We start from the raw sequence: 24052 nt of genomic DNA on the forward strand, positions 1-24052 counted from the left end.
ATTCTGCAGTCTGCACAGCAGCACAAAAGCGTTTCCCTGTTGCAGGAGAAGAAGAGGAGGCGCTTCCGGGACAGGACCACACGCAGCCCTTGGTGCAACCGTATCCGCCCACGGACGGCAGGTAAGAAATTGCTCAAGACACCTACACGATTGTAACTCAGAGCAGTTCAGTTATGCAGTAAAAGCTTTCATATGCGACGTTTTATTTCTAGGAAACATATATTTTGGGCCTATATTGCAGCCTTTAGCATTTTTTTTTTTTTTTTTTTTTTTTTTTTTTTTTTTTTTTTTTTTTTTTTTTTTACCAGTTTCGTTTCGTGCTGCATTAGACATCGCTACTGTGGAAATGAGTACCGCCATCGGCACTGAAATTATCCGATATTTACTGCTTCGGACTACGAATTCATACCAATTACTATACTGCTAACAATCGTTGCTAACAATAGGAGAGGTTGTAGTTTTCAATGCGAATTTAAGCACGTATCTTCTTTGTTCACAACGATGTCTCCTGCAGCAGAAAACTGAACATTCGGCGTAATTTATGTCAAATATTACGACTTTAGTTCGAACATCCATATCCCATCGTGAAAAAAGAGGTTTTCCTCTTTAGTCGTGATGTATGGCATAACGGATAGATCGGCACAACTCAATCCAATAGAAAGCTTTCGCATGGCGCACCTGTTGTTTCGAAGTCTCTGCACCAAGTAAGGCCTAGATATTTTTCAACACGTTAAAAATATCGTTGTTTATCCCTTATACAGATTCCATACTGTGCTAGTAGCAAAATACATTTAATAGTTTTTTTTGTTAAGGTATTGTACCCATACCATTATTAATGCTGAGCTCGATTTTCTCGAGTCTAATCCTAGTTGTTAAGTCGCAGGGTATTTCATCACAGACTAACATGTTCCTGGTGAAAGTGGAACGCTAATATTTCCCTGTTACCGGAACTGCTTCCATTGCTTTACCAGTCAAAGCAGATATTACCTCACTAACATCTTTCTGTAAGCAGTTGTGGCCTCAGCCCTCGAATGGCATGAATCCCGAAGTCATCTGCATGCTTTGAGAACGTTACAGGGCACCGTAAACATTTACGACTGACCATTGTGTGAAGGTTACAAGTATAGTTCTCAAAGAATGTATTTATAAGTAGGCCTACTTTACAGAAGGTATATTAAATGGTGCTTTAGTTTATACCAGTACTGTTCATGTGATGCTTTCATAATTTGTTAGTTTATGGAAAAGTTTAACTTTGAATGACCCATTGTCTTTTCATCTATGAAAGCAAAGTGTACAAACATTCAAAAACTTCGCAATTGTAATGTCCTATGTGTAAAATAGGCTAGCCACAATTTAATTTTGTATCATGTTTACAGTTCTTGTGGTTGGTTGCATGGGCCCTTGCTCAAAAGCCATTTCAAATGAATAAACCTTTGTTGTTTTTGACTGTGGTGCAGAATTTGCTAACCAAATACATTTTAACAAGGCATCACTCTCCAAAATCAAGTAGGCCTAATACTATCTTATCAAAAAGTGGCACCAGGTGTAATTGCACAATGAAGTGTGTAACGCGCCAGTTTTCAACAGAAATAGGTGAGTTAAATCTGGATCAAAGAGACGAGAAAAGGTTCACTACACTCACCTAGGCAAAAGGTAGGAGGTTCTCCACAGTATGATCTACTCAGCTCAAAAACAGGAGATGTACATAATTTCTCCACTCATAATAGCTGGAAGAGCTTATGTGATTGGGATGTCATCCAGCCTTAGGAATATAATAGTGCTAAATCAAAGATAAGTGGCCCCTATGCTAGTCCTTGAAAATATAACACCACGTCTGTTTGAAAATGTTTAGAATATGATTGATGATAGATGACCTGGGAGATGGCACAAGCACCCTCATGCCTGTAGTGTGTTTCTCAAACCACAGTAACACAATTTGTGAACATTATGATGCACTGTCTTGCTTGAAGATACATGTTACATAGGGGATGCTGCAGGCGAACAGACCAATGTACACCATTGGACAGTACGGTCTTGTTTAGTTTACTGGTGAGAATTGATAGTAGACATATCTGTGCATCCATTTGATTCCAGGTAAATATGGGCTACACGAGATACAGCAACCATCTACCAGAACACTACCCTGCTGACGAGTGCATGTATCTTGCCACGTAGTTTACTCTGCTATCGGTGTGTTCCAACATGTACCAAGACCCACCATCCAAGCTATCTTTTTTTCTGTGCATTTAGTCTCTAATGCCAGAGATCCTGCATCCAGTCTAATCATCTGAATACAGATGCCAACTGTACCACCAAAATGTGATTGTCAAGCTTTGAGAACCAATATTAAATGACCAATCTAGGAACATACTACAGTCTCCTAAATACCACTCCCATAAGGACAGTGCAGACAAAAATAAACTAAGTAACATGAACACAGAGGCACTCATTCTGCCTGCAGCTGTACACAAATAGAAGGAAAATAAACTTTAATACACAGTTCAGCCTGAAGCACCTTCTACTATGCATTTCGCTGTGGTTTGCACAGTGCAAATGTATATTTACATTGTGGCATGTGAAGTTTGGTGAGCAAAGCTACTCACTTTGGAGCTGGTTCTGGGTGATATTGCTCTTCACTGATTGGAGAGAATTTTGATGCACAGTGGTCCCTCTATGCAGAATTACAATCTGCAATCAGAATTATAATCTGCAATAGTCAAAAAGTCATCATCTACAGCAATTCCTCTCTTGACAGCCATTGTCCCTGAATCGAGCTCCATATGGTATGTGAATGCCATTTTGGCATGTGAAAAAACTCACTGATGACACAACCTCTGAGCTCATGTTCCATGCGTCTAGCATCCACAATGTGCCTGTGATTGAATATTCTCATATAATGTGCCTTGTCCATCCTGTTTATTGTTGTCACACTGGCAGCCATTTCTAGTTCAGATGACATCTCAGACCACTGAAATTCCAAACTATTCAATTCACTGGAACAACAGGTGCACTATGTCTCCAACACAGGATCTGTCTCTAATCTGGTTGCTCATGAGTGTATATGCACATTTGTACTGAAATGAGAAATAACCAACCAATGCTATATGTACTCATCTCTCTCAAATGGCTTTTTCTCAGAACCGTAACTAGGAAACAACAATGAGGTTTCTTTAGAATTAAGGCAGAGTCTTGAAATTACCGTGCAGCCACAGTACTCAGTAACTGCACTTACAGTTTCTTTGGCTAATCGCCAGTGACAGAATGCCTTTTCTTTAGTAACAGGTTCTAATAATACCACCACTTGCAAAGCAGGTTATAAATCAGATTAATAATGTTGCTCACGCAGCATATGTTCACTTTATTGGGCAACAATGAAGTTATTGACTGTGGATGGTATCATCAGAATGTAAATAATAAAGTCACTGTAAAAAAGTCATTAATTTTGGCACTTATCTTCAATGGATTCCCACGTAGATTTCGTTGAAGTTGTTATGGCTCATCTTGTTGATTCTAGGGTGATTCCACTTTGACCACTAGAAGGTCCTGATCTGTATTTTAGCAGTATTTGAAGACCTAACAAATGCATTTTTCAGGAAATTCTTAATGAACAAACAATCCCAGATCAGAACAATGGTATGGTAGAAATAGTTTTTGACTTGGTGTTCACGATCCACATTTTTATTAAACTTCTTCTTAATTGTCACATAATCAAGAAAACAGTTTTGTATCAATCTTCATATATTTAATTTCCACTTTAATCAAACACAAGACTTGACTTTTCTTTTACAAAGCGAAATAACAACTTAACTTCTGCGAAGTGAAACAAGGACTGCTCTGTGCGCATTCGCGCCAAAAGGGTTACAAGTAAGTCAAAGATTATGACAGTCTCACAGAAATGAATACACACAAGAACCATATCACTGTAATATATCGACACATCGGAGTACCTAAACATTAATAAAACCAAATGTGAATATTGTCACAAAAATATGTCTGTTACTTCTCAGAAAAATAGTACGATATTACTGGTATCCAGAACTGGGGTTGGAGTGCCGTATTGGTCACGTAAATAAAGAACCATTACAAGGTGAAGCTGGGAATTTCTTTAGAGCCTAAATTCATTACATTGGGAATGAAATCACTCCACTGTTGCTGTTGTGAGTCTTCCATGAAGTTCAACAATGCTACAGTACTTTGAATTTTCCAGCGAATGGATGCACAGTTGTGGCTGAAAGGTATAATGTAGGGCTATATTCCCCATACACAGTACAAAAGCCTTTGCATTGTTTGTGGCCGAGTCTACATTTTGGCTTTTGTATACTCTATAGAGCAATTATTTTCATAATTACAATTGCTATTAGCAGTTACATCCACAGCTGGACCATTTCCATGTACACATTCAGCATACAAATGTGATAATAACTGTGACAGAGTGCACACAAAATAACTTGGCCTTTACTGGTGCAGATGGGAGGAGGAAACCGTATTGCCGGGAGGGCAAGGGGCCTTGTGAATGGCCACCACATGGTGTGGGAGGTACGGTTGAAGAGCTAAAGCATACCTCAAATGCATATTCCGCATAAGTTGTAAGCTACACCTAGCAAATTGCATTAACAGGTTATATCAGTATGGCCAATAATTTGACAAATATAAACATTCAGAGTCAATAATTTCTCACTAGAGTACCAAAAAAGAAATCCTCACATAAACAAGAAATCAACCAAAGCAAAACAAGTCCAATCACCTGCCATTAGAAGAAAATCTCCTAAAACAAAAAGGGGGTAAAAAACATAGCATAGTGGACAGTATCACTTACTACAACACTAGTAATTTAAAATAAAGGACATGTGTCTTGTTGAAGTTATGTACTGCCCTCTGATAACCTGTTCATCAATATTACCAAAATATAAAATCATCTTCTGCATTTTTTGTGGTGCAGTGAAGGCTTGGGAAGTATTTGTAGTTGTTTCTCCCTGTTCCTTATTACCTTTACTGTGTGACTGGAATAGCTAGTTGTTCCTGCAGCCCTCTCAAGCACACTTGACTTTTGACTCATGCTCTGCCTCTTCAGACATAGATTTAATGAGACTGCTTATAGTCACACATGTCATATTATGAAGGCCTCTCCCTGAACCTACAGTGCACAAAGACTGTGTTACCAGGCCATGTAGTAAAGAGGTAGATGTGAGAACATTCAGAGCACACAGGACAGAAGGCTAGAGGCAACTGAGGCAGCTGCCACTTCGAAACAAAAGGATGGGATCGCCCAACTCTTAGGACAAGAATGTGTTTGTGTGCAGAGGCCACATTATTCTACACAAGTTACACCAAAGTAGGTCCTCCTTTCAAACGTAGGAGGGATACAAATTTGACTTATTATTGTATAGAATTAAGCAAATTGAAAAACAGCTGAAGTTGTTAGAAATAAGGCCACAGAAGCTGATAGGCTAAATTACGTACTGAATAGCAGGAGAATTAGCCAGTCTACTACAAAAAGTGTGTCATAGGTCACTGAAACATTGGAGTATCTTGTGTCATTTGAAAAAAGGTATGGATCTTTCTAAATAGAGTAACAGTACCAACACACAGAATTACAGACCAATCTTCAATTTTTTGGTCCTGTCCTCCTCAGTTGCGCGTAATACTACGGTATGTTGATGATTTTCACTTATGGACCGTCTGACAGCAACTGAATAAAACACAATTTTAGTGCCATACGCGTTTCGCCTTTATTTTCTGCAAGGCATCATCAGTGGCAGGTTGCGTAGACAGTTTCTTACATATTACGCTCCTGTTGCATTTTTGGTCTTGTTCGTCTTCCTATGAGCGCCAATTTGCTGTCTTTTCTGCATTCCACAGCACTATGCAGAAAAAACAGCAAATTGGCGCTCATAGGAAGACGAACAAGACCAAAAATGCAACAGGAGCGTAATATGCAAGAAACTGTCTATGCAACCTGCCACTGATGATGCCTTGCAGAAAATAAAGGCGAAACGCGTATGGCACTAAAATTGTGTTTTATTCAGTTGCTGTCAGACGGTCCATAAGTGAAAATCATCAACATACCACAGACCAATCTGTCTGCTCCAGAACTATGGAATAATTTTGTATAAATTGTTCACAGCATCCTAAGTGTGGGCTTCCTAGTTCTGGATTGGTGAAAGTTGGTAGGCTTTGGGCCACAAGTGTTTTGCATCCAACTGCTGCCAACATTTGTGAAATTAATGTGCAGTAAATGTGTGTACCATAGCCATTTTATAGTGGTTGTCATGTTGTGTCTTATCATGCTGTGCCAAATCAATAAGCTCATGTATAGTGCAAGCACTGCATGACAAAATCTTGGAGGCTACTTCCCTTCCACACTGCCTGTCCTACCTCAGTAGCTGGGGGTCAGTGGGCAGAGCTGCACTGCTTGCACATCTCTGAGAATTCATTCAGGACATTGTGAACAAACTGTACTTCATACAAGGCTTTTGGAGAGTCAACAGCTCATCTTTATGTGGCAATTGGATACTGAAAGCACTGGTAGTGTGAAACCTAGCTTGTTCTATTTGTGAAGTAGATGCAAAAGAGTAGGTAGTGGAGCCATTAATGTTGCCACATTCCTGGGCTTCCTAAACAATTTCCCACCATTTCCTGTTAAACAGAATAAGTATTTACACAATGCAGAAACATTTAATTTGATTGTATGTCCTCAAAATAAAATCTGTCTGTCATTCATAACAGAGAAGACATTATCAGACGTGAAAGTAGCATGCCGTGTATCTCAAGGAAGTGTGACAGCTCTGTTATTGTTCACGATATATCTCTATGACCTGGCATATAATGCCTATGGCTCTATGACACTGCAAATGATGCAGTTGTGTAACAGGAGGAGAAATTGTTTAAAAATGATGATGAAATGCAGAGAACCTGTAGATGATTAACTGTGGCAGCTGATCATAAACATAAACAAATGTAATCTACCTTAATGCACTTCAGTAGAACAAAAGAAGAGATATCATCAGACTGCATGATTAACAGTTCATCACTTGAAGCAGCTACAACTATCATATGCCTAGAAGTATCTGTCTGGGGCAGTTTAAAATGAAATGATCACATAAATCAGTCCCTGGAGAAACTAGATGTCAGAGTAGAGTAGTAGTCTGCATACAAAACCCTTGTCTGATCCAATCGCAAATAATGTTCATCAGACTCAGATCTGCATCAAGTTAGATAAGGCAGTGATACAGACAGAGAAATTTCAAAGAGATACACAGTGAATAATGGGTTGTTTTAGTCAGCATTCATTCATCCATGTGGTCTTCAGTCCTGAGACTGGTTTGATGCAGCTCTCCATGCTACTCTATCCTGTGCAAGCTTCTTCATCTCCCAGTACCTACTGCAACCTACATCCTTCTGAATCTGCTTAGTGTATTCATCTCTTGGACTCCCTCTACGATTTTTACCCTCCACTCTGCCCTCCAATACTAAATTGGTGATCCCTTGATGCCTCAGAACATGTCCTACCAACCGATCCCTTCTTCTAGACAAATTGTGCCACAAACTTCTCCCCAATCCTGTTCAATACTTCCTCATTTGTTATGTGATCTACCCATCTAATCTTCAGCATTCTTCTGTAGCACCACATTTCGAAATATTGTATTCTCTTCTTGTCCAAACTATTTATTGTCCATGTTTCACTTCCATACATGGCTACACTCCATACAAATACTTTCAGAAATGACTTCCTGATGCTTAAATCTATACTCGATGTCAACAAATTTCTCTTCTTCAGAAACGCTTTCCTTGCTATTGCCAGTCTACATTTTATATCCTCACTACTTCGACCATCATCAGTTATTTTGCTCCCCAAATAGCAAAACTCCTTTACTACTTTAAGTGTCTCATTTCCTAATCTAATTCCCTCAGCATCACCCGACTTAATTCGACTACATTCCATTATCTTCGTTATGCTTTTGTTGATGTTCATCTTATACCCTCCTTTCAAGGCACTATCCATTCCATTCAACTGCTCTTCCAAGTCCTCTGCTGTCTCTGACAGAATTACAGTGTCATCGGCGAACCACAAAGTTTTTATTTCTTCTCCATGGATTTTAATACCTACTCCGAATTTTTCTTTTGTTTCTGCGGTGTCACCGCCAGACACCACACTTGCTAGGTGGTAGCCTGTAAATCGGCCGCGGTCCATTAGTATACGTCGGACCCGCGTGTCGCCACTGTCAGTGATTGCAGACCGAGCGCCGCCACACGGCAGGTCTAGAGAGACTTCCTAGCACTCACCCCAGTTGTACAGCCGATTTTGCTAGCGATGGTTCACTGACAAATTACGCTCTCATTTGCCGAGACGATAGTTAGCATAGCCTTCAGCTACGTCATTTCCTACGACCTAGCAAGGCGCCATAATCATTTGCTATTTATCTTGTGATGCATGTACCATCAGACCGATGTTCACCAATTATGGATTAAAGTTAAGTATTCCAGAAGCGACGTACTTTTTTTACTAGACTCAACTCCTTTAACTGTTCCAGACCTCACGCCAGCCTGCGTGAGCTAAAACGCGTGCCTTTCAGCTTCCTCATAGTGGCTTGGTTGTCTTGCCAAGTCACAACAGTTTCCTTCACTGCTTGCTCAATATTCAGATTGAATAACATCGGGGAGAGACTACAACCCTGTCTCACTCCCTTCCCAACCACCGCTTCCCTTTCATGTCCCACGACTCTTATAGCTGCCATTTGGTTTCTGTACAAATTGTAAATAGCCTTTCGCTCCCTGTATTTTACCCCTGCCACCTTCAGAATTTGAAAGAGCATATTCCAGTCAACATTGTCAAAAGCTTTCTCTAAGTCTACAAATGCTAGAAACGTAGGTTTGCCTTTCCTTAATCTAGCTTCTAAGATAAGTCGTAGGATCAGTATTGCCTCACGTGTTCCAACATTTCTACGGAATCCAAACTGATCTTCCCCGAGGCTGGCTTCTACTAGTTTTTCCATTCGTCTGTAAAGAATTCGCGTTAGTATTTTGCAGCCATGACTTATTAAACTGATAGTTCGGTAATTTTCACATCTGCCAACACCTGCTTTCTTTGGGATTGGAATTATTATATTCTTCTTGAAGACTGAGGGTATTTCGCCTGTTTCATACATCTTGCTCACCAGATGGTAGAGTTTTGTCAGGACTGGCTCTCCCAAGGCTGTCAGTAGTTCTAATGGAATGTTGTCTACTCCCGGGGCCTTGTTTCAACTCAGGTCTTTCAGTGCTCTGTCAAACTCTTCACGCAGTATTATATCTCCCATTTCATCTTCATCAACGTCCTCTTCCATTTCCATAATATTGTCCTCAAGTACATCACCCTTGTATTGACCCTTTATATACTCCTTCCACCTTTCTGCTTTCCCTTCTTTGCTTAGAACTGGGTTTCCATCTGAGCTTTTGATATTCATGCAAGTGGTTCTCTTTTCTCCAAAGGTCTCTTTAATTTTCCTGTAGGCTTTATCTATCTTACCCATAGTGAGATAAGCCTCTACATCCTTACATTTGTCGTCTAGCCATCCCTGCTTAGCCATTTTGCACTTCCTGTCGATCTCATTTTTGAGACGTTTGTATTCCTTTTTGCCTGCTTCATTTACTGCATTTTTATGGTTTCTCCTTTCATTAATTAAATTCAGTATTTCTTCTGTCACCCAAGGATTTCTACTAGCCCTCGTCTTTTTACCTACTTGATCCTCTGCTACCTTCACTACTTCATTCCTCAAAGCTACCCATTCTTCTTCTACTGTATTTCTTCCCCCCATTCCTGTCAATTGTTCCCTTATGCTCTCCCTGAAACTCTGTACAACCTCTGATTCTTCCAGTTTATCCAGGTCCCATCTCCTTAAATTCCCACCTTTTTGCAGTTTCTTCGGTTTTAATCTACAGTTCATAACCAATAGATTGTGGTCAGAATCCACATCTGCCCCTGGTAATGTCTTACAATTTAAAACCTGGTTCCTAAATCTCTGTCTTACCATTATATAATCTATTTGATACCTTTTAGTATCTCCAGGGTTCTTCCATGTCTACAACCTTCTTTCATGATTCTTGAACCAAGGGTTAGCTATGATTAATTTGTGCTCTGTGCAAAATTCTACCAGCGGGCTTCCTCTTTCATATCTTACCCCCAATCCATATTCACCTACTACGTTTCCTTCTCTCCCTTTTCCTACTGACGAATTCCAGTCACCCATGACTATTAAATTTTTGTCTCCCTTCTCAATCTGAATAATTGCTTTTATTTCATCATACATTTCTTCAATATCTTCATCATCTGCAGAGCTAGTTGGCATGTAAACTTGTACTACTGTAGTAGGCGTGGGCTTCGTATCTATCTTGGCCACAATAATGCATTCACTATGCTGTTTGTAGTAGCTTACCCACATTCCTATTTTCCCATTCATTATTAAACCTACTCCTGCATTACCCCTATTTGATTTTGTGTTTATAACCCTGTAGTCACCTAACTAGAAGTCTTGTTCCTCCTTCCACCGAACTTCACTAATCCCCACTATATCTATCTTTAACCTATCCATTTCTGTTTTTAAATTTTCTAACCTACCTGCCCGATTAAGGGATCTGACATTCCACGCTCCGATCCGTAGAATGCCAGTTTTCTTTCTCCTGATAATGACATCCTCTTGAGTAGTCCCTGCCTGGAGATCCGAGATCCGATTGGGGGACTATTTTACCTCCGGAATATTTTACCCAAGAGGACGCCATCATCATTTAACCATACAGTAAAGCTGCATGCCCTCGGGACAAATTACGGCCGTAGTTTCCCCTTGCTTTCAGCCATTCGCAGTACCAGCACAGCAAGGCCGTTTTGGTTAGTGTTACAAGACCAGATCAGTCAATCATCCAGACTGTTGCCGTTGCAACTACTGAAAAGCCTGCTGCCCCTCTTCAGGAACCACACGTTTGTCTGGCCTCTCAACAGATACCCCTCCGTTGTGGTTGCACCTACGGTACAGCTATCTGTATCGCTGAGGCACACAAGCCTCCCCACCAACGGCAAGGTCCATGGTTCATGGGGGGGGGGGGGGGGGGGGCGGGAGAGGGGGGGTTAGTCAGCATGACAGCATCAAATAAATACCCCTATGCAAAAATCTCTAGTGTAAGAAGTTACAAGAAAGATAGTGTATATCACAGAAACTCATTTTAAAACCTTCTGTATGAGTCAAGAAAGAAATTACTTTCTCAAATGAACAACATATACAAAGGGCTTGATAGTAAAATTAGAGAAGTTTTGTCTTACTGAATGTATTACCCACAGATTTTCTTTCTACTTACCACATACAGATGCAAAACAAAAGAGGGAAGTGAATCTAGTACATTATGTGTCCTCCATAAGATTGCAAGTGGTGGTTTGCAAGACACAAATATAGACAGAGAGATAGGCACAGTTAACATATTTTTAGACCAGATGTACAACAGGGACCTTTGTTCAGAAGCAATGGAATTGCACACAGGATTCAAAGTAATGAAGTACTGAAACAAGTACCTAAGTCCATGTGTTTCTGCTCTACAACAGAATACGTTGGCCTGAGTATTTTTCCCCCTCTAGGTAAAAGTTCCCCACCCCATGACACTCTCCACTCCTTCCTTCTACCACAATACCAGTGCAACTAAACTCTGCAAGTTGAAACCCACTTTCCATCACACATACAGTTCTCCTCATTCATTGACTAACGTCTCTTCCTCCTGACTTCCTACTTCTTGTATATATTCCATGGCTCTCTTCCTCTCCTCCTGTGGCCACTGTTAATCTTCCTTTTCACATGCATCTTTCATATTGTTAATGTCATGCCCTTTCTTTTCCCTTTTCTTTATCTTACATCGGTATTTTTCAATTTTGTGGTCTTGCTATGATATTTTCTTATGTCTGTTCCTTACAAATCTTGATTCTTATATTTGATGTATGTGTTTAGTTCTTCCAAATTTCCATTCTTACATTTGATGTATGTGACTTTCATATCTCCCATAACCTGTACATTTTGTGTATTATATATTTTCTTTTTCCTTCATCTATAAAATTAAAAGAACTGGAGCTTTAATGTCTCCTGATTTTTTTTTTAATTTTAGCCATTCTCTCCTAGCTTTTGCTTTTGTAAGTGCCAAATAATCTAAATAATAATGCTTCTGTTTTACCTCGTATAGTATAGACTTTAATTTTTAAATTCTGTGAGTTTTCTTAAGAGTGAACTGTTACACAGATCAAAAAACTCACTGACATCGTAATGGATCAAGATCAGATTATACTGTTGTTATAATTTTCTCTCCATCTGTCACACACACACACACACACACACACACACACAATGTAGTTAGTTACAGCAATCTGCTTCACTGATTGCCACTTCGTACCCCCCCCCCCCCTCCCCCCCCCCCTCCCCCCCCCCCCCCCGGCCTTCCCCATTTCCCCACTCCTGCATTCCCAACTAACCAAAAATCTTGTATGCTTAGTATTCCTTTATGCCTCAAACACTGTTGAAGATTCTTTTGACTGTCATCAAAGTGTATCCAGAATAATGTATGTATGCTTGTTTGTACATTAGCATGGTTCTCAATTTCAAGTTTATTGGAACAAACACAATACTGGTGCAGTTTCAGTAAATTACTACTGTATTTTTTTCTTTCATTTTCATTGCAGATAATTATTGAGCAGCTAAGCTTCATTTTTGCTCGAACACTTTACTGTTGGTGCCGTGGTGCATATTATTAATTCTTCTTTTATCTGTTAGCCAAAATGCTATGAATTTATAGCTTTAACAAAGTATGTATTCACAGCTGTTATCTTTCATTTCTCTTATTGTTTTCAAATTTATGTACACAATAGCGATTTTTAATTTGTGCTGCAGTTTTAATGTATAAGCTTTGCAGTTTTGTTCAGTAGCAGTATTGTAATTCTCTGCTCCTGTCCTGTTGATTCAAATGCACTGTAGCTTTAACCTGAAACCTTTCTTCCATTGTGATTTTCAGCCATTTCAAAATGTTCTTTGCGTGCGGTTGGTTGTATTTGAGGTACAGTATATTAAATTATCATGGCCTGTCTAATGCTGAAATCATTCACTTCACGCAGTTTCTATAAGGCACACTGGTTCCCATTGCAGCACCAGCCCATTTGAAGAAGAAACACAAGTATCCATTCATTCCCAAGTGGCACTGTTCCCTGCTTCCATTAGCTCACATTCCCTATTTGCATCTTGTGAGACATGACAACCCCATGAGGTAACATGTCCGCATGTTCATTTTCAATTAGACATCATTTTTCTGGACATTTTCTGCAAACAAGAATGTGAAGAGGGCTGGAATGTATCTTCCTTTAGAAAAGGCATGACTCAAAACACCCCTTACATTTCATTATCCAATTTTGGCATGGATCATTCTAATAACTTTTCTTTCAAGCAGTTTTGTGACAGTTGCTATAATGAAATTCTGTGAACACATCTTCATCAGTTGCATATTGGCTACAGCAATGGTGAAGCAACTATTACTTTTCCCCTTTTGTAAAAGTAAGTTCTGTACAGCAATTTTTAAGAAACTTTTGTAGACGCTTATTGACTTGAGCTTACTTTCTTTTTAACTTTGTCTAGAGCTGCAGTACATATGCTCGTTTTGAAAAACAGATTATCCAAGAACTCTTTTCGTCTGCTTTAGTATTGAATTGACAGGCAATAGATTTCTTATATTTTGTATCTCCAGCAACTTTCAAACCACCACTGAATTGCCAAACAACTGGCAAAATGTAGTAGGTACTACTTCAGAGGTGGTGTTAGTGCAAATAATGTTGTACATGAGCATTATCATGAAAATCTAAAATTGTGGTTAGACTGTATACAGTGATTGGAGAACAAACCACCACCAACTTTTTAGAAAAAGTTATAACAAGTGGCAGTGAAGAAGAGAAAACCTAAACATTAATACTGAAATCTTACTATTCTTAAGAGGGGGAAACTTAAAAAATTTGAAGAATACACACTTACTTATTATGCCTTGATGTTTTGGTAGCATGCTAATGTGTGAAATTTCATATAGTATTTATATATTTAGAAAGTTATTTTGGTTTAATGTAAAATCTAAATCATTATTATGTTTCCCTGCTTTTTCACAAACAGCCAAATGAAAAAATATGTCTCTTGTAGTGAATCAGACAGAATTCAAGATTTAAATGAATCTCTACAGCAAACAAGTATATATTTCCTCTATAAATTTGGTAATGATAAATCGCAGTGGAATGTAAATAACTCAAGGAGTAAAAGTAACAACTCACTGAATAATAGACATATTGAGTCATCAAAAGGCACCTAAAAAAGATGGAGAACATAGCTAGTTCTCAAGAAAATCTAGTTTGTGGACTGGAAGGGGAAGTGAGATCAGGAGAAGGGCACACTGCAGTGAAGAGGGTGTGAGTGCAGAGCAAGTGTAGTTTGGCCCATGGGTGGGGAGACCAATGTCAGGTGGATTATGAGATCAAAGGATGTATTGCTGGGACAACTGCTATCTAAATAATACAGAAAAGCTGGTGTTGGGGAGAAGAAGACAGAGGACACAAATTGAGAAGCATCCGTTGAAACTGCGCATGTTGTGATCAGCAGTTTGTTCCATCACTGGGTGATCTACCACCCCCTCAACTCCCGGCCAAAATTCGGCAATGGCCATCCATTCAGGTGAGCAGCTGATTAGCAGTTGTGCCTCCAGAAATTGCAGCAGGTCTGGTATATGAGTTGACTGATTTACAGCTCACTGTTTCTTTGATGGGATGGGTTGAGCCTATGACAGGAATGGAGTAGGATGTGCTGGATGGGCGTATCGGATAGGTCTTGCAATTTGATATTCCACAGAGGTATCACCCATGTGCCAAGGGGCTGGGAATAGGTGTGGCATAGTTATGGACTAGGATACTGCTTAGATTGGGTGGACTGAGAATTACTGCATTGAGAGTGGTGTGAAGTATTTCTTATTTTTGCTCACAATGGTAAATAGTCAAAGCCTTGACAAAGGATATGGTTCAGTTGTTCCAGTTCGGCTAGATTATGGGAGATGAGAGGGTGCCACTGATTTGCAGCTGGTTTTTGGGGGTGACTGGAGGAGTAGAGATGTGTGAGGATATGACACAGGAAATCTATCTGTCGACAAGGTTCATGAGATAGTGCCTGTCTGCAAAGACCTTCAGCATACTGTGTAAGGGATTTCTCATCACTGCAAAAATGTGCAGTTCACTGGTAGCCCATGAATTGTTAGTGAGCTTGTATGGAAAGAGTTATGAATGGAACCACCAGAGTGGTAAATGTCAACGTCCAGGAAGATGACACTTTGGGCTGAGGAGGACTAAGTGAAGCAGATGGGAGAAATGATGTTGAGACTGTGGAGGAATGAGAATAGGGTACTTTGCCCATAGTTCCATATCATGGAGATATCAACAATTAATATGAATCAGACAAGGGGTTTGGGATCTTGGTTGCCTTGGAAGGTTTCCTGTAGATGGCCCATAACGGGTTGGCATAGGAGGGTGCCATGGCTGTGTCGTATATTTGTCTGCATATCGTCCCCTCAAACAAGAAGTAGCTATGAATGATAGTGTAATTAATTAGGTGTATAAGGAATAAGGTAGTGGATTTTGAGTTGAAAGGACACTCATACCACCATCCAACCATGACCCTCCCCAACTCCCTCCAGCACCTCCTGGATAGCTCACAGGAATTTCTTACCTCCATCTTCACTTTGCTCTCTTTTCGAAAGACACTTTGCAGCTATCAGTGGAGGAAAGAACAGCCATCAACAACAGATCCTGATTAATTATACTTCCTGCAACCAGAGACTTTGCCATTGTCGTGATGAACCATGGTGGTCACTTGACAGAAGGCATCAGTAAAGTGTTTGAACAAGTCCTACCATAGTGATGCCATCCCAGAGGTCCAGCACAACCTCAAATCCCTATTCAAATCCTCAGGTTCATTCCAGAACCCCCCCCCCCCCCTCCCTCAGCCCAAATCTGTCTCCCTTCTCACCACAATAACATACTCACACATACCTTCTACATGCTTCTCAAAATCGATAAATGTAACCTTTCTGGATACCCCATTGTAGCTAGTTACTGTGCTTCCATTGACAGGCTCTCCAGTTTTGCTGACCAACAGCTTCAACCAATTGCCTGCAGCCTAGCCACCCAGTGAAGCAACATCCTTCTGAGCACAACAGGCCAATTTTCACTGACTGATTCACTTCCCACGCTGTCCAGATCCTTCCTCCCAACAACAACTTCTCTGAATTTCATATATGCGCATTCTCCTTGCTACACATCCATTGATCTCACAACCGTCCTGGCCTCAATCTCTGCTAGCCTCCTGCTCCACATTTCTCTCCATCCCTACCCAGGATCTTAACTTCACTCGTTGTACTCACACACCGTCTTCCCTGCAGTCTCCCCTTCCTTTGCTCTGCCTCTCTCTCCCAATCCACTCCTCCATGACATTGTGTACTGCACAATGTGTGTGTGTGTGTGTGTGTACTGCACAATGTGTGTGTGTGTGTGTGTGTGTGTGTGTGTGTGTGTGTGTGTGTGTTTGCGTGAGTAGCCGCCACTATTCAGTGGATGTTACCTCTACTCCTTATATTATTTAGGTTTCACCTGTAATTTGGTCATTTGCCAATGACTACAGGTATTTATGACTGTTTTTGTATTATATAACTGTTAATGAAAATGCAGTGAAATGCTGTTGTGAAGTGAAGCTTGTCACTGTACATCATGTACTTTTATGGCAGGCACAGTAGTGAAAGGCACTAAATCCATACACGCGATTAACGTTTATTCATACTAATTTTTTTGGTTTCACTCATGTGATAACAGTGGAATTCCATACATTTGAGAATCATTTCCATACATATTGGCATTAATAATTTTACAAATATTTTATAAATGTGCGATGACTGCCTTTCATTAGAAATATAATGAAATTGAAATACATCTTCAAAAAGAAAAGAGGAGGGAAACTGCTTGCATTTACTTTCACCTCTTGTACTATTAAACTTTCTTTAGGTAAACAGAACACTATCTACAAATGTATGATGGAAACTTCCTGTAATTGGGCAAGAAGAGAAACATGTTTGCAGTTGCAATGTTTTGTAGAGAGAAGTACTATGCAGTTAATTTTCAGTCCATAAATATTATTATTAAAGTAGTCATGTCTGTGGTGAAGGAAACATGTTAGGTGGGAAACATAGTGGTGTGTTTAGTCACAAGGGTATTGCAAAACATTATCAACTGTAATAAACTGTTGAGTGTCAGCTTGGCTTATCATCTATGCATTGTATTTCAGTAACCTAGAGGTCTTCATCAGATGTTGCAAAAAATGATCTTATACATTCCCACTGCCTGGACCTCATCCAGAGTGTGAAGTTTTCATATGTGAGTTTGAATTCCAGGAACTGTCATGCTCTTCACTATACATATATTTCTAGAGCTTGTGCCAGCATTCTAAAGCACATACCCAGGAACACACAAGTGGGCTGCATATATAGCCTAACAAGGAATTGTGTCATTTACAAGCTACAACATAATTTAAAGAAAACACCTTGTATAAATACCAAACATCTTTATTTTTATCACCTTTACATACAAAATTAATCAGATTTATCTTTTTAACTATAGTAAACAAAGAAATAAAAAACTCTTTAAAAAATCAATGATCAAGCACCGGTTTGACGATGTTCACATAATTTAACTTCAAAAGTAATACTTATTAGTTTCCTGATTTCTGATCTTTTAATGGAACCAATAAACACTTTTTCACAATCATCTTCACTCAGTTGGCATACATTCAGGGCACCAGACAGCCTGATGGTCGCTACAAATGTGTCTCATACCCCTGCTGCATTGTTTACACATCCTGCAATCATGAGACCTACTATAAAAAGAACATTGGCAAACTCCTCCATCAGTAAGTGTAACAGGGCACATGGATTGTTCTAAAAGAAAATCCAAGTAGTAGTCTGCCTTTGAGTCTGATAGCTCTGGGTATGTTTTGCTGCGATATTCGATGCTCAGTAGAAGTTTATTGTATTTACAGTGAATCCAACTTCTTGTAGGTTATTATGGTGGACAATTTTCGTTTCGGGGTTGTTCATCTGATATATCACAAGACCATTTATGCCCACCATATTGACAAAATTGTAAAACATTGTGAGAGGCCATCATTGACTATTTCTAGTGTTGTCATATTGTCTAAACATTTTATCATAAATAGCGATGCCACACTTCATTTGGTTATAAAGTATGATGATTTCTGGTTTTCTAGAATCACCACTAACAGCATCGTTTTTTCATCATTGTGAAGTGTAGACAACAACAAAACTACTTTGTTTAGCTTTCGCACATAACTGACCAGTGTGCAATCATGTTGAAACTCGAAAAGGATTTGTTTATTTCTCAGTTTTGTGTTGTTTTGAACAATTCAGGTATCCCTGGTTTATTATTTCTTAGCGTTTATATGGCCGTACTCCTGTGTGCCAACAGCTTTTTGCATGCAAGGACACTAGTAAACCAGTTGTCTATAGTGGTACTGCTTCCCAGGCCATATAATGGGCTCAGATCTGATGGACAATATCAAACTTTTATTTGATTCTCTAAATGGTCCCTCATGATACATGCCTACATAGATCTCAAAATTATACACAATCTTTATAACAAACTTTGCTGGTTTGTTTGCCATGTACATCACAAAACCACAGCGTCCATTGAAAGTGACTGACTGCTCATCAGTCATAACATTTCTTAAATTTCTGAAGCATTATGTTAGTAATTTGGCACAGTACAACCAATCAGTGATTTGCTTGATGAGTTTGCCTGCCTCTTACATCATCAAAGCAGACAGCCCACAGTAGGAATCGGAATCTACTCTCTGACATAGTCGTATACACTAATTCAATGCCAGTACCTTTTAGATTATCTCAAAAGTCCTTTATATTTCTTTGCCCTGCTCAGCAAGTTCCAATTACTGATAAAATGCCTATAATTGCCTTGATTGCTATGAGGTCAGTATGAGATGCATCTCTGTCTCTTTGATATTCTCTTTTTATGGTGTCAGTGTAAATGTTTGTCAAATCAAAGAGAACGTTTCAAACATCAACATCAAAAAATAGCAGAAATGATAGAAGAGCTGTTTTAGCACTTTTAGCCAAACCTATTGGGCCTGGTGGATGAGCCAAACTGAGTGAGATTTGGTTCTTGAAGTGAGTGGAGGGACCTTTCTCCATTTCGTGCCATTTCAAGATTGAAAGGCAGCCAAAGCCAACAGATGCATATCTTCATCAGCATCATCTTCCTGACCTTCCTGTTCCATATCACACTTGTGAGGAGATACATGCAAGACATTTTGTTCCCCAAGTTGTCCTTCCTCCTCACTTTCCCTCAAAATGTCATAATCTTCATCATCCTCCAGTAGACATCTCTGAATCTGTTCATCCATCTAATTTATGTAACCTAACATCTAAAAGTACAATATAAAGAATAAGAAATTACTCCAATTGGAAAAATGTGTACAAATGACAATACTATGAAATGAGCAATGCTTTTGTAGTATTTATTAGAGTAATTGTATCACATTTACCTCAGTTTTACAACTTGTGAAAATTAACATCCATGAATGGTCATGCAGGCTACAGATGTAGCCCACAGACTTTAACTACAATTTATTTACATGTCTTTGCGCTGTGGGAATCAGCACACTAATAGTTAGAACTGGGGTTCATACCCAAGGAATACACGAAACGGTGGCATTATAGTGCACCAACTGTCAAAACTAAATGACTGTTTTACTCACTAGGCTATACATGCAGCCTGCACGTGCACTCTAGTGTTAAAAAAATAGTATCCCGTATTCTTAAAAGACATATTATTGGTCAAAACTAGAACAAAGGTCCTTAAGCATACATCCAGAAACCAGTCGTTGTTGAGACATAGACCATTCTAGCCTGTGATAGCCACCTGCCTGTTGCCACTATATGAGGTGCTCAGTTTCAATACTACTCATTCTTACATATTCTTCAGAATTAATTCTCAAAGAATCATGGGCACAGAATCCAGTAATGTGTGCACTTTTTTAATGTGGGTGGAATCTAACTAAAAAGCCACCTGTAAACTGCTAATGTTTAGCTCCCCATCGTAGAACCCATTGACAGAACTGTAGCCTGTTGTGGCGATTTTGTGAACTGAGAGCTTGTGTAAAGGATATGGATAAAGTAGCTGCTTGTATGTAATTGAACACAGAAGTATGTGGTTTCTGCCTTCAGCGGTTCCAGTTATTTGCATATTTGTTTCAGTATCATTTTCTTCTCATCACAACTCTAGCTCTTCCATATCTGGTACAGTGTGTGAGCTGTTGTTGCTGTTTCAGTTGCTCCCATGTCTGCATGGTGTTGATTAACACTGTTGCTAAATCATAGAACAATACCGTGTGTGCAATTTCCCTCAAAGTATAATGGGGTTGAATTTCGCTGTTTGTTTTTCACATTCCAAGGAATCACTAATTTTGTTCTGATCCTAGCACAGCGTCAAAACAATATGTATGGGAGGGCTAACAAAGGAAACAGCTGTAAGTTTAGTGTCTAACAATGGCTTCACAATCAGTGATCTTCTTGACAGAAGTAAAGTTGTCCATATGCCAACAAGTATTTGTTAGCAGGCATTTGCTTATTGGGCTTTTTCTAGTTTTAGTTGATACTGTCTTCTGTAAGAACATGGAACACTTTCTTAATGGCCTTTAAATCCCTGCTAGTTTCAGCTCTAATACACTGCCTAGTTAGATTGCTGTGATCACTTGTCAAAACCTGAATAACCACCTTTTTGAGTGCGAACCCCTGTGAGATGTGCAGGAAGAGAGTCAGTGAGGCTCTGGAAGGTACTGATTGGGATATGGAGCCATGGCATCTACAATTCTATGGCTAGCTGTGCTAGATTACTCATCTGATGAACCATAGTGCAAACAGCCCAGCTGATGTGGTCCCATAGGTTCTCAGTTTGGCTTAAATCCAGGGAGTTTGGCGGCCAGGGGAGAGCAGTAAACTCATCCTGGTACCCTGAAACAAGGATGTCTGTTGTGAGTTGTATGGCCTGTTGCATTGTCTTGCCTGTAGATGCCATCATGCTGAGGAAAAACGAATTTGATATCACAAATGTAATACCACAAAAACATTCCACAGACCATAATTCTGCCTCTTCTGCTTGGAACACTTCCGTGATTGTTTCAGGGTGTTTGCTTTCAGACGTTTCATGACATACACACCAAAGGCTATTTATCCAATGGATTCATCTGAAAAGACCATCTGTTGCCATTCAGTGGACGTCCAGTTGTAGTATTGGTATGCAAATTCCAGCCCTCATCGCTAACAAAAAGCACTCAACATGGCTGTACGAACCAGAGGCCCATACCCAGCAACATTCACTGAACTGTCATTGAGGAGAAACTGTTGGTAGCCTCTTGGTTCATCTGGGTGGTTGGTTGCTCAACAGCTGCACATCTGTTGACCCATACACATCTCCACGGCTGTTGTTCACCCTCGTCGTCTATGGCCCGTGGTGCACTGTAGTTGCTTCGGCACGTTTTGGATAGCACCATTCTGCCATAACAGCACACAAACAGTTTAAAAACTTAGCCATTTCAGAAATGCTTCCTCTGTAAGACCAAAAGCCAATGATCATGCCCTTTTGGGCACCAGACAAATCTCTCCTTTTCTGCATTATGACAATGAGTACTCTGTTTTCCATGTCCCCCTGTTATGCACTATATACCCTCCACTGCTAGTGCTGCCATCTGACATCTGTGATTGGCTTTTACATGTTGACATCTAACAGAAGCAGTGGACACATTAATGTGACATGACAGTGCATATGAGACTGCCTGAGAGATCTCACAAGACATCAGAGTTGAGAAATGCTGAAACAACATGCGTTTCAGGAAGCACCAACATGGGAACATCAAATGACAAATCAGTTGCCAGCAGTAAAACTTTGGTTTAAAAAGCTCATGTAACACCTCACAGCCCAACTTGGTTGTCGTCCAGGCAGTAAGCAGATCATAGGCCATGTTTCATAGCACTTTAAAGAGATTACTAGGTCAGGTGTAAAAAAGAAAGAAGGAATGTATAAAAAATTTTAACTCAACAGCAAACACAAAACTATACTTTTTGTCAATCACATGAGGAAAACCCCAGAAATCTTCATTTATATTTGTGATATTGATGCAGGAAATTATATGAATAATAGTTATTTTGTAACTGCATGAATATTTATTGAGAAGACTCATATTCATGAACAGGACATTTAAGTTATAGCCAAGCAGTGATAGTAATAATACTGATGATAATAATAATAACAGGACACCCACACCAAGCAATAATAGTAGCACAAAATGTAACAAATCCAGTACAGTGATTATGCAGAAATTTTCATAATATGTGCTCAGAAATATAAGATTAGTTTAGAGACAATATACTCCCATCTCCTACTTAGAAAATACTCCCAAGAAAGAAAAAAACTGGATAAAATTCAAGTTTTAACATCAATGATATATATTCTGGAAACAAAACAAATCTATATTTTTGTCAGCAGTAACCTTTTTCTTTAAAAAAATGATAGGAAAGCAAACACAATATTAATGCAAAGGACATATACATATAGCAGTGTTGCTCAAATTTTCTCATGTTGAAAGAACTGGAGGGTGATCTGTTTAAATGTTAAAAATTCTTCAACAACCAAGATCAAACAATTTTTTTTTTTTTTAATTTATGATGAGGGAATAAGATATAGTTGTAGGTAAACTACTAGAATTCTCTCAGACACAGATTTATTAGCACTTCGCTTCTGCACAGATACAAGTCCGGAGGCTAACTGCTGTTAGCGGCCAACATCCTTCCCAAAGCCCTCTCCTCAAAGATAGCACACTTATACACTGAACAAATATCGATATTTATGGCGCTCTACACCACATAGCCTCCCCTGCGCAGTATGGAGTACGTCCCTGTGAATTGGGGGGGGGGGGGGGGGGGTGAGAAGTTGGGAAGGTAATGTACAGTTCTTCCGCGACTGGTAGGAGACTGGGGCGTGAAACCCAGTACGTCAATGGCAAAGTCAGCAAGCGACTCCTGCGGCTGAAGACGATGTCCTGTCCTGGTGTGGAAGTGTAGCACTTCTTCAGCAGGCAGGCAGAGAATCACCTTGCCAGAAGGCCTAACAAAGGCATGTAAATTGCCACACACAGCACTTGTGTTCAATTTAAAGTGGCGCACGACACGAGTTTCTGCACTTCCTCCCTCAACATTGTCACACGTGAGTACCACACACACCGTATCGCCATCTATGACAACAGATAATTTATGTATGTCATCAGGGTGTACATGTGTTGTGAATTCTTGGGTGGCACCTGTACGAGCAATGGTAGGGAGGCATGGAGGTGTGGGAAAGCCATGGCAGGGGGAAGCATCTGTGAAGAGGGGGGTGACAAGTGCACTGGACTGCGCAGGCGACAACCTCAGGCGATCAGCTGATGGATGAGGGAGCGTGACCGAAGGCAACAAGGAGCCAGCATGGATTGAACGGCATGACAAAGAGCTGTCACATGAAGATGGTAACACAGTGGTAGAATCCGAGTGGTTGGCAGTTCGACTGCGAGGGCTTTGAGAAGTGAAACCTCAAAAAGATTGGCCACTCGAATTAGATGAATGCGGAGAAGAAGCAGTGTTCGGCAGAGAAGCAAGCTGTGGAGAATCAATACCCAAATGTATGGTATGAGAAGATGGATGGCCGCTAGAAGCAGGAGTGGGAGAAATAGGGGCAGAATCAGGGAGGTTCACCTGAGGCTCAATGAAAGCTGGTTTCACTCGGTTGTCAGACCGTGGTTACAGAGTCTTTTATGAGGAGATCCATGTTATTCTCGGCGCGTTTGATGACCTTGTAAGGACCTGTGTAGGGTGATTGAAGCGGGGCTTTGATTGAGTCGTCTCTGAGAAACACGTACTCACAAGA

General features: G+C 40.0%; 1 protein-coding gene across 1 annotated transcript in view; it reads left to right on the forward strand.

The window, feature by feature from the left end:
- The window catches only part of LOC124799190 (protein madd-4-like), a 571457-nt gene that overhangs the window by 270515 nt on the left and 276890 nt on the right, over positions 1-24052 (forward strand). Inside the window, exon 9 of the mRNA XM_047262725.1 lies at positions 46-121. Coding sequence (XP_047118681.1) covers positions 46-121 — 76 coding nt within the window. The remainder of the gene's footprint in view (positions 1-45; positions 122-24052) is intronic.

This window comes from Schistocerca piceifrons, chromosome 5 (genome assembly GCF_021461385.2).
Source record: "Schistocerca piceifrons isolate TAMUIC-IGC-003096 chromosome 5, iqSchPice1.1, whole genome shotgun sequence".
Classification (NCBI taxonomy): domain Eukaryota; kingdom Metazoa; phylum Arthropoda; class Insecta; order Orthoptera; family Acrididae; genus Schistocerca; species Schistocerca piceifrons.